An 11,580-nucleotide genomic window follows, 5' to 3' on the forward strand; every position below is an offset into this window, starting at 1 on the left:
ATTATTATTATTATTATTATTATTATTATAAAAGTAATTAATTTTTATTAAGAAACCCGCCGAAACCCAGTCCCAGGTTCACTCCCCACTGGTGTACACTTCTCTGAGTCCCATATTCACTCCCACAGCTGCACTCTTCCCATAACTTTGTCAGGTTTCGGAAAAAAACACCGTATTATAGTGCAAAACCACTATTCAGTGTCAGATACTGAATAGTGCAAAACCGCTATTCAGTATCTGATACTGAATAGTGCAAAACCACTATTCAGTATCAGATACTGAATAGTGCAAAACCACTATTCAGTATCAGATACTGAATAGTGCTAGCCTATTTAGTATTGGGTACTCGAAATTGGATATCGACAACTACCCATTACCAGAGAACTGCTGAAAGTGGGTGTGGCAGATGAAAGATTTCATTTTCATTTTCAATTTGCAGTGTTTGGGACAAGAAACAATCATTTTGGAAAGGGAGAGGAATTAAATACAAAACGACAACATTATCTTCCATTTTCATCGGGCTGAAAGCTGATCACTAGCAATGGTGAGTGATACGGTTCATTCGTGGTGGGCACTGTTCACGGGTTGATGTCCATGACGATGGGGCGGCTATCTTTTTTATGTTTACATTGGCATTGGAGATTGGCCAGATAAGTTTAGTTGTGAGAGGCAGACGGACTACTTTCGATTTATTTTTTTTTCGCATTTATTATTTGTTTATTATTTTTATATTTCTTATAACTAATAACGCAGTCCTGTAAAGATGGTTCTCGGGCTATTTTTACGGGAGGCCTTCCGAAAGCTCCTAATGGTAAGGGAAACAACTCAAATATTCTCTCAATAACCCTAAGAAAAAATAAAACCTAGACGGTCTCTAAGCCTCCCCTAATAGAAGAAAAGAATCCTCCGACCTCAAGCCTCAACCTAATCCTAATAGATAAAAAAAAAACCCCAACAACCTAGGATTGCTTTGCACTACCTTTCAATACTTCACAAATCAAAATGATGGCTGAGAATCAAAACAATGGTCAAATTAGGACATTTTAATCTTTCACAAATCTATCAAGGTTTGTTCTAGAGTTTTTTTAAGGCTTCTATACGATGACAAATTGAATATATAAACACATGACAAAAGATCCACGGTGAAAATACAAATTGAAAGAAATGCTAGCGTTAGGAGTGTTCGGAAGTTCTCCCATTTTTACATTTATACGGTGTTGCTCGTCTATTATAAAAGAAAAAAAAGCAACAAAGACTCGACTAGAATCGAAGCCAATGGGAGAGCGATTGCTCAAGGCAAGATTCAACTCAAAATATATGCTTAATTGGATTCAGTAGTCTGATGTCACGCCACCCGGCAAGAGCGGCCATCTTGGTTCTAAACAAAGAAAATCATTACTTTTTATTCTTCATGCTGGCTAGAACTTTTCATATGCCTTGTGATCAGAATGTGTAAAAGTCAAAACATGATCAAATGTATGTTTTTTTTCCCATCTGGATACGCTTTCATGCTCGCCGGAGATATATTTTATACGGGCGTCCGCCATTATTCCGATAGTTTAGAGACAGTGTTACTAAGTTACCATGCGTCATTAGGAAGGAAGTGACGTTACGATTGTCGAAGAGTATTGACAGTAATGATTATTTTAGATGTAAACGCTATATAGATTTGCACACTTAGGACCCTATTCTAATTCTTCCAATTTTTGCGCGTCTCGTCCTAAAAATTCTGACACTTTAGTCCAATTTGAGATCAATCATAAAATTGCCATTCATGATTGAGAATTCTATTATATTTATTGTGCCCATTATTTATTCCTTGAAATAACTGTTTCTATTTCTTTTATATATGATATTTTCTATATTAGAGCCAACGTGGCAACCCAGATTGGACCGGTTCCGATTTAATTAAAAAATATGGCCACCCCCCTCGTCAGGGACATCAACCCGCAAATATTGCCCATTCATGAAACATTGTGATCAAAGTCAACAGTTTTGCAACAGTTGTCGACACCCCTTCATTGCAGGCATTGATGCCGTCTTGATGCTCATTGTGAAACAGAAAATTACTGTTTGTAAAGTTAAATTCACACCTCCTTCCACTATGTGGCATGCCCAGTTTTGAGAGACTTGAATTAAATACGTTCACGAATGCACAAGAGCAGATAAAAGGCTGTAAAAGCCTACAAAAATCTGGACTTATATCATATCATATCATCATATCAAGTCAGTAAAACTGGGTTCGCAAAAGAGAAATCGTGAGTAAAGCTCCCCTACTTTTAGGCAGACGTGTCTCTACCATTAGAATTTGACACTGATGATTTGGAGGCAAACTTGGAATTCTTCACTTCAATAACTTACTTATATTTATATATTTATATGTTTCAACTTTCTTTGCAACTTTCTTTTCTTCACAATTTTTGTTCACTTATTTAAAAAATGGCAGACATTAAACATTATAGGTGTCGCTCTGCGATATATACTAGTATTAGTGCGTTACCTGCTAGGTATCACTTATAAATTTCGTACCGATCGCATTGACTTTGTTTATTGTTGTAAACAGCAATGTCTAATTACTATTAATAATATTAATGATAGAATGTGGTAAAAGTGTACTGATGAAAATGATAATTACAATGACAAATTAATGGTAGAAATAATGAAAAAAACGAACAATAGTAAGAAGAAGAAAAGTGATAAACAAACAAGTCAATAAATAAGCTCTATAAAAAAATAAAGGAAATTTAAAAAGTAGAAATTTAAAAAAAAAGAGTTGATATTGATAAAAAAAAGATGTCCCCATTGGGATTTGGACCCAGGACCTTGCAATCAAGAGTCAAACAGCCTCACCACTATGCCACTTATATCAATAATAATGAGAAATATGCGGTACGGAGAAATGCCAGATGAAAACAGAGAATAAAAATATCACGGCTGGGAGGCTCAGTGGTCAATGCAACTGCAGACTGTTTCTCTCTCAGTCAGGCAGAAGGTGCTGTGTCAATTGGATCCCATGATATTTTTATTCTCTGTTTTCATCTGGTATTACTCCATGCTATATTTCTCATCATACATCTTTGAAGGACTTTGAACATGCTGTCTTATTTCAGTTAAGATTTGTATTAATAATGCAGGCACTCTTCCTTTCCTATAGGGAATGAGATTAGAGGAAGAGTAGCGTCCCTTGATTGGACGTCACCGTCGGAAAAGTTATAAGAGAGAGAACGTCATGTTGGTTGTGCGCATGCATCTCTCGTCCTCGCTTCCGGTGAAAGTGGCTTGAAACACTTCATCGAAAGCGAGGACGAGAGAGACGCGTGCACAAAATCAAATTGACATTCTCTCTGTAAGGTGACGTCCAATCAAGGGACGCTACTCTTCTGCTAATCTCATTCCCTATAGCCGGAAATATTGCAAAACACCATTTAACTTCTGACGCATATCTAGACAAATGAAAAGCAGTGAATATTTACATGTCTAATATTTGTCAATCTGTTCTTTATTTAAAACTTTATTTCAGTCTTATTTGATAGTATCCACGATTCCTTTTCTTTTTTTCTTTCTTCCAGCGTTTCCGTTTCTGTGGTGACCTCGATTGCCCTGACTGGGTGTTGGCAGAGATCAACATTCTCTCAAAAATTGTAAGTGTGAACATTTCACCATCACATAATTTGTAGCTGAATGCTTTAATCCTGTGGACTAGACATTAAAAATTGATATAAAAGAGAAAAAAAAAAAAGAACTAAAATTAATTAATTCCCTTTATCCATCCCCAAATCTTGTAAAAAGAGAGATAACCCAAGCGTCAGTCGCAGTGTTCTTGTATGTACGTATGTATGTATGTATGTATGTATGTATGTATGTATGTATGTATGTATGTATGTATGTATGTAGGCATGCATATACGATGGTATGCTGGTTTGTATGTATCTCTGCATGTATGTATGTATGTACGCTCTTTTCTTTTGTATACATGTGTAGAAACAATGTGCAAGCGTGTATGTTCGTGTATGGCTGTGTCTGTAATGTAAACGTGTTGATGTTCATACCATGAACCAAACTGAGCATTGTTTACCTTACATGAATTGCCTTTAATTTGGACAATCAAGATTATTATTATTATTATTATTATTATTATTATTATTATTATTATTATTATTATTATTATTATTATTATTATTATTATTATTATTATTATTATTATTATTATTATTATTATTATTATTATTATTATTTACGTGTCTTGTCTGTATTCTATTGTGTTCAATCCATTTCAAATAGTGGTCGACATGCTCGCAAACTGATGATATGTTTATATCCATCATTTGTCTAGAACATTTTAAAAAACTCTCTCTGGGAGTCAGGTTTATCACAGGGGATCACGCCACCAGAACACCTTACTGTATAAGAAAAACCAAAGCCTGCCAGATTTGTGTACCCGATGGAGAAACTTCCGTTTGACAACTTTGTTTAAAATGTTTTCATTTGTTAATTTGTAATTATAAGTTAACGTATGATTTATATTGGCAATAATTCCCTAAAACTAACCCTTTAAATTGAATTGAATTAACATATTTTAATTTATATATTTTCTTTTAAAATGTAACAATATTATCTTCATATTTATAGATAGTATGCGCTTTGCTAAGAATCTCACAACATTGCTATCAGGAAGTATAACGGACCAACACACAAAACTATGTGTAACCTTGAACGTTTATAGTCTGGTTAATACAGTTTAGTGAGAATTACTCATAAACCCGGATGGCAAAAAAACAATACCGAATACTGAGTGACGTCAACTTCGTTCTATTTTTATTATTTTTCTTTTACAGACATCTGTGAAGATGAAACTTCTTGGTGTTCAAGTATTGAAAGATATGCTCGGAGATTCGCTGGATGTAAGTGGTTATGAATGAAAGTTTGAACATAATGATGTTTAACCAAAATAAAAAGCAACACGAAACAAAATTTAAGCATTTCTTTAGCACATTATCCGCTCAAAGCGCTTTACAAGGGGTCTCCAGCCATTAGCAATATTTAAAATGTAGGACGAGAAGATGAAACTTTTTGCTGTTCAAGTATTGAAAGATATGCTCGAAGATTTAACTGGATGTAAGTGTTTTTGATTGAAAGTTTTAACATAATGACTTTTAACCAAAAAAAAAATAATTGAAAACAAAACTTGAGCATTACTGTCGTGCATAATCCACTAAACATGCTCAAACTGCTTTACCTGGGGTCTACAGCCAACAGCAATATGTAAAGTGTAAGAAAGACATGCTGGGCATACCTGCCTATTATTACGGACTGTCCGTAATTGTTTCGGAAGTGTAAGGACAATTACGGACTTACGGAAATAGAAGAAATATTACTGATGCAAATGGTCGCAACGTTAAATTAAAAAATTATTATTATTTCATCATCTGTATAAATATTTTGTTTGAAGAACTGTAAATGGTGTTAATATATATACTGTGTAGAATTTGTAGCAGATGTAGTTACTTGATTTCTTATGAATATTTTGCCATACTGTGGAAAATGGACTTTGATTGAGGCTTGACCCGCATAAGTAATAGGCCTGTATAACATGGGATGTTTATTTTACATATATATAAGGGTGTATCTATCATTATTCTTTTTTTTTGATTTAGTATTACTGAAATTTGACCTTAATTACTGATGAATTTTGTATTTCTTACTGAATTTGAAATTTTCAAGTAGGCAGGTATGGCTTGGAGATTCTCTGGATGTAAGTGTTTATGAATGAAAATATTTAATAAATAATTGAGCTTTATTTGTTATCAGTATAGTGTAATATAAGTCGATTTTGGGGGGTTAAACAATTTATTGAGTTATGCCCCTTTGTAAGTTAAGATTGAGATACTTAGGTTCTTTGCAGGTGATTTTTACCGTGAAGCACCTCAAAATACAAGGAAAGCTTCCATGTGCTTATAGAAATAGTGTATCTGCACAATATATCAAATTTTGAAAAAAATCCCAGCCGACATCTTTGACCGTTTTGAGCTTTGAAGTTGACAAAAATTAGCGATTTTGGTGAACGTTACATTACGCTATGCGTTATTGTTCGAAACATTATAGTAACAGACCCATATTTTTGCTATATTATGTTGGTCCATATGTTATTTATTGAGATACAAATCATCAATGACCAAAAATGAAACATTAAAGTCATGAAAAAAAATATTGAAAAAATTCATTTTTTTGCCGAACAGCACGGGAAGCCATGTTCAAGGGCAGATAACTCCAAAAGTTGATAAATATTTTCATTTTCCTTCAAATAATTGTAATCTATGCTAAAAGTTATACAGGAATATCAAATTTGAGAGAGTTAGCTTGACTAATAAAAAAGTTATAGCCTCTCAAAAATGGACCCACGAGCAAATCTGATTTTGACGTGTTTTGAGACAAAATTTCAAAAAATTGTAAAAAATTCAAATATCCATATTCTGAACTGAAAATTTGGTTTTGTTCATGTCTCATAAGTATCTTCAATTGAGCCAAGTTTGAGGAAAATCAAAAGGGGTGTGGTTCCCACCCTTGGTCCACTTGACGTGGAATGGCCCAAAACACAATATCCACTAAACATGCTCAAGGCACTTTAAAAGAAGTCCCTGGCCTGAGCAACACTTAACATGTAGGATGAGACATGGCCCCTGTTAGGCGTAATTACAATTATTTCAGACAGAGACAATGTTATTAATGTCCAGGTACTCATTTTACACCTGAGTATGGTGAGAGAAAATGAGAAAAAGGACCTTTTTCCAAGCACTCAACCATGCACAGAGTGAGGCTCGAAACCCAGAACCTCCCAATCCGAAAGTGAGTGTCATACCACAAGACTCATTATATGGATAGAGGGGGAGGGGCGGGGGGGGGGGGGTCAGAAAATGCTCTCGACTTCACCCAGGATCGATCTTGGCCCCTTTACATGTGAAGCGATTGCTCTACTTACTGAGCTATTGGGACCCCCAATGACCCTATATATATATATATAAGGTCACGTTGTTTTTTTTTGCCGATACAATTGTTTCTATGTTCTCCATTTATATATATATATTTGTTTAATTTATTTTCAGTTTGACAAGGTTCATAAATTGACGTCAGATGCAAAGTTTGGTAAGCATAAAAAGTCATAGTATTTTCCAGAACCCTCTGTCTCCACAGATATCTGGATCTGCTGGATCTCTTAGAAAGTACTTTGTCATTGTCTTGCATCTCCTGATCTAAGGGTGACAAACATCCCATAGTGGGCAGGGAGGTACTTTTTAATTTTTTTTTTTTAATTGAGCTTTTATATAGCGCAATATCCACTAAACGTGCTCAAAGCACTTTACAAGGGGTCCCTGGCCAACAGCAACACATAACATGTAGGACGAGACATGACGCCTATCAGGCGATATTACAAATTTTTGGGACAGAGACAACGCTGTTAAAGGCCAGATACTTATTTTACACCTGAGTACGGTGAGAGAATGTGAGTAAAGAGCCTTCTCCAAGGACTCAACTATGCGCCGAGCGAGGCTCAAACCCAGGCCATTCCGATCCGAAAGCGAGTGTCATACCACAAGACCACATAGCCGCACATACTTGCTGTGTCTTCTATCCTCCTGTGTCTGTTTTCCAATTTGCTTTCCGACTTTGTCTTGGAATGCGATTACTCGGGTTTTGTCCTGACACTTGGCAGAGTCCTTAGCTGGGAGGGCAACAGCCGAATGTATAGTTATAGTTTTGGGAGATGATAATTTTTCCCTTGTAAATCACCTCTCTGTTATGTACTATTATTTTTATTTTTAGTTTTAGATATGATTTGTAAACATTTGAGTGTATTCCTCTTAGTGCGATCTTATGCTGGTTTTATCAACAAACAGGATCATCTCATTCATCTGTAGTGTTTCTTTCATTCATCCTATTTGTTGATAAAGGGGAAACCTGAAACATCCATTCTATCTGTTTTCGTAATTAAATTGAAGCTTACATTCAATTTCACATTGTTATTTATTTTTGTTGAGGTCAAAAAACCGCAACGTTATCCCCCTGATCTCAACCCTGTGGCTTATAATTCAGTGTGGCTGTTACTCGTATTTTTCTTTGTCCGAGTCAGCCTTGGGTGGCTAGTGTTTTGATATTGTAATGATTAAAACGACAAACTTAAAGAAAAATATTGGGTGTTCCTCGGAACACTAAGGATAGGATATGATTGATTTTCTATTCGTTATTATTATTATTATTATTATTATTATTATTATTATTATATTATTATTATTATTTATTATTATTATTATTATTATTATTATTATTATTATTATTATTATTATTATTATTATTATTAATACAATAATAATAATTATTATTATTATTATTATTATTATTATTATTATTATTATTATTATTATTATTATTATTATTATTATTATTATTATTATTATTATTATTATTATTATTATTATCATCATTATTTTGAGATCAGCCTATATGGAAAAATACTGGGATCAGACTATAAGCTGCTGAATCGAGATCAGGGGAAAAAGTCTGGATAATATAGTATTTATTCATTAAAATTTATTTATTTATAATTTCTCTCACTACCCCCCCGCCACCCCCCCCCCCCCTCCCCTTCCATTATTTTCAGATGTTGGGGACATCAAAGCATCCATAGCTGCTCTATCCTTTATTTTGTCCAGCGCTGCCAAGTATAAAGTGGATGGAGAGACTCTGTCCAATGAATTACAACAGCTTGGTCTACCCAAAGGTATGAAAATACATATCAATCTGGTGCTTTTTTTAGGAGGAGGAATCGGAATGTGAAAGTTGAATTTTAATTCAAAATGTTTAGAATTACAAATTTGATCACGTTTAGTGGATATTGCTCTATATAAAAGCTCAAGTTATTTAAGAATGATGATAATTATCATAGGTCTCAATTTTCTGCTATTTTATGGAAAACAGTTATCCCCATTTTTTTTCCGCTGTGGTTCCGCTGTTGCTGTTTCCTCTGCTATTTTGATCTCCAGTGACTCGCTGCTGCGATAGGCGAAAGCCTCGATTAGCATAATTATGTTCACTGGAAAATAGTTGGCTGCGAAATTTTGAGGGGGAACGTTGATTGAAACGTGCAAATTAGTTGGGTTTTTTTCTTTGTTTACTTCTGTAACAACACTTTTCATCTTAACAACAAGACTACCACATTATCTCATTCGTCTGTAGTGTTTCATTCATCCTGTTTTGTTGATAAAGGGGAAACCCGAAACATCCATTTTATCAATTTTTGTATATTAAATTGAAGCTTACATTCAATTTCACTTTGTTTGTTGATTTTTCTTTCGTGCTTTAACTTCAGATCCTTCAGATCAAGAACTTTTCCCTCATGATTTTTTCTTTTTACTGATTTGGCCTTAAGGTGCAGCTATGTGGTCGTCTGGTATGACACTCGCCATTGGATCGGAATGTCCTGGGTTCGAGTGCTGCTCTGAGCAGCAGTGCATAGTTGAGTCCTTTGAAAGGGCTCTTTATCCACATTCTGTCACTGTACTCAGGGTGTGAATGAGTATTCCTGGTCGTAAACAGCTTTTGTCTCTGACAGACAAATTGTAATATCGCCTAACAGGTGTTAAGTGTTGCTGTTGGCTAACGGCACTTTGAGCATGTTAAGTGGATATAAATGCGCAATTTTTGTTTAAGTGTCGCAAGCACCGTAAAACAGCTACAAACAAAAATATTCCGTACATCTATCTATATTGTTATTCTCATCATCAGAACACGGCTTCCCAGCTCTGTCTCTGTCTGACAAATTGTAATATCGCCTAACAGGTGCCATGTATCATCCTATGTGTTAAGTGTTGCTGCTGGCTAAGGGCCCCTTCAAAAGCACTTTGAGCAGGATATAAATGCGCACGTTTTGTTTAAGTGAAAATATTCCATACATCTCTATTGTTATTCTCATCATCAGAACACACGACTTCCCTCTGTAAGACGTACTCCGATGCCTCCACCAAGCTGCAGGAACACCTCAAGGAAAGCAGTCTGAGAGGTAAACAAATTCTACATATTCATGGCAGCTGCTAAGTGTGCCCGATTGGAAGCTTAGTCTCGCTGTCCTTCATGTGACAAAAATGTCCCACATTCTACTGTAGTTTTGTCTTTGTTTGTTTGTTTTTTCTTTCTTTTTTTTTCTTTTATACATATTTAACTCTTTCAGTGCTGATGCTATAATCGTATTTCCGTCACAAAATGGCCGACACCTGATTGAGGCAGCATGACAATGACAAGCTAAGACAAAGCAAAATTCGAATTTGGCAGCAAAATCTCAATTAGAATACCCCCCTAGGGCCAATTGAATGTTCTGATGAAAGAACTGATACCATTGGTTCTATTTATAGTACTTTTGTAGAAAGTAGGATTGGATTACATTATTATTTTTGTCTTTCAAGACCGGCTGGCCAGTAGAACAGACTCTGCTCTGGTCGCACAGTGTAGCCAATGGCACTGACAGAGTTAATTCATCCCACAGTCTGCTTCTAACATTTTAACATTGTGCGGCTATGTGGTCTTGTGGTATGACACTCGCTTTCGGATCGGAAGGTCCAGGGTTCGAGCCTCACGCTTGCACACATAGTTAAGTCCTTGGAGAAAGCTCTTTACTCACATTATCTCACCATACCCATTAACAGCATTGTCTCTGTCCGAAAATATTGTAATATCGACTAACAGGCGTCATGTCTCGTTCCACATGTTATGTGTTGCTGTTGGCCATGGACCCCTTGTAAAGCACTTTGGGCACGTTTAGTGGATATTGCGCTATATAAAAGCTCAATTTTTATTTTTTATTTTTTTTTTAGATTTGATTCTTTTCCCTGAAAAATGAGAAACTTGGTAGGCAACAGCACTGGTATAATAGGGCAATGGAATAAAATTATGAAAAAAAAAAAAGTAGGTGAAACAGTGCTATGCAAAGCAGACAAAAAACAAAAACAAAAAAAGAAATAATGTCAAAATGAAAATTGTCTCAAAAAGTCGGTCTGCCATTGTTTCATACACGTCTTTTATTTTGTAAAGCGTTTTGAGCACATTTAGTGGATATTTTTATATTATGACTTTTCCCTGTTGACAAGATGGCTTCCTGGATTTTATATTCCCAGATTTTATCAGTTTTCCTTTTCAACGTGCATCAGACTATGATTGATTGATCAAGGTTTTTTAAAATATATTCATAATTTATTTATTTATTCATTTATTTATTTATTTATTTAGGTTATTTATTTATTTATTTATTTATTTATTTATTTCTTTATATATTTATTTAGTTATTTATTAATTAATTAATTATTTATTTATTTATTTAATTAGTTATTTTGTTTTGTTTTTACTTGTTTATAAATTTTTATATTTAGTGATGTATTCATTTTATGTTTTATGAATTATGTTTTATATATATTTATGTATTCAAATATAAGGCTTAAAATGATGACACAAATATTGGTTTTCTCACATTCCTGGGGTTTTAAAAGAAGAAAAAAAACAAAACATGCATAGGACTATACAAAGCAGGGTTGAGATCAG

General features: G+C 34.6%; 1 protein-coding gene across 1 annotated transcript in view; it reads left to right on the forward strand.

Annotated features, from left to right (window-relative positions):
- The first annotated feature begins 375 nt into the window (after positions 1-375).
- The window catches only part of LOC144958549 (COMM domain-containing protein 4-like), a 17,056-nt gene continuing 5,851 nt past the window's right edge, over positions 376-11,580 (forward strand). Inside the window, exons 1-6 of the mRNA XM_078890593.1 lie at positions 376-544; positions 3,570-3,641; positions 4,836-4,901; positions 7,101-7,140; positions 8,654-8,773; positions 9,971-10,051. Coding sequence (XP_078746719.1) covers positions 542-544; positions 3,570-3,641; positions 4,836-4,901; positions 7,101-7,140; positions 8,654-8,773; positions 9,971-10,051 — 382 coding nt within the window. The 5' untranslated portion in view covers positions 376-541. The remainder of the gene's footprint in view (positions 545-3,569; positions 3,642-4,835; positions 4,902-7,100; positions 7,141-8,653; positions 8,774-9,970; positions 10,052-11,580) is intronic.

This window comes from Berghia stephanieae, chromosome 13 (assembly GCF_034508935.2).
Source record: "Berghia stephanieae isolate SIO BIC M18660-M18661 chromosome 13, UCSD_Bste_1.3, whole genome shotgun sequence".
In the NCBI taxonomy this organism is placed as follows: Eukaryota; Metazoa; Mollusca; class Gastropoda; order Nudibranchia; family Aeolidiidae; genus Berghia; species Berghia stephanieae.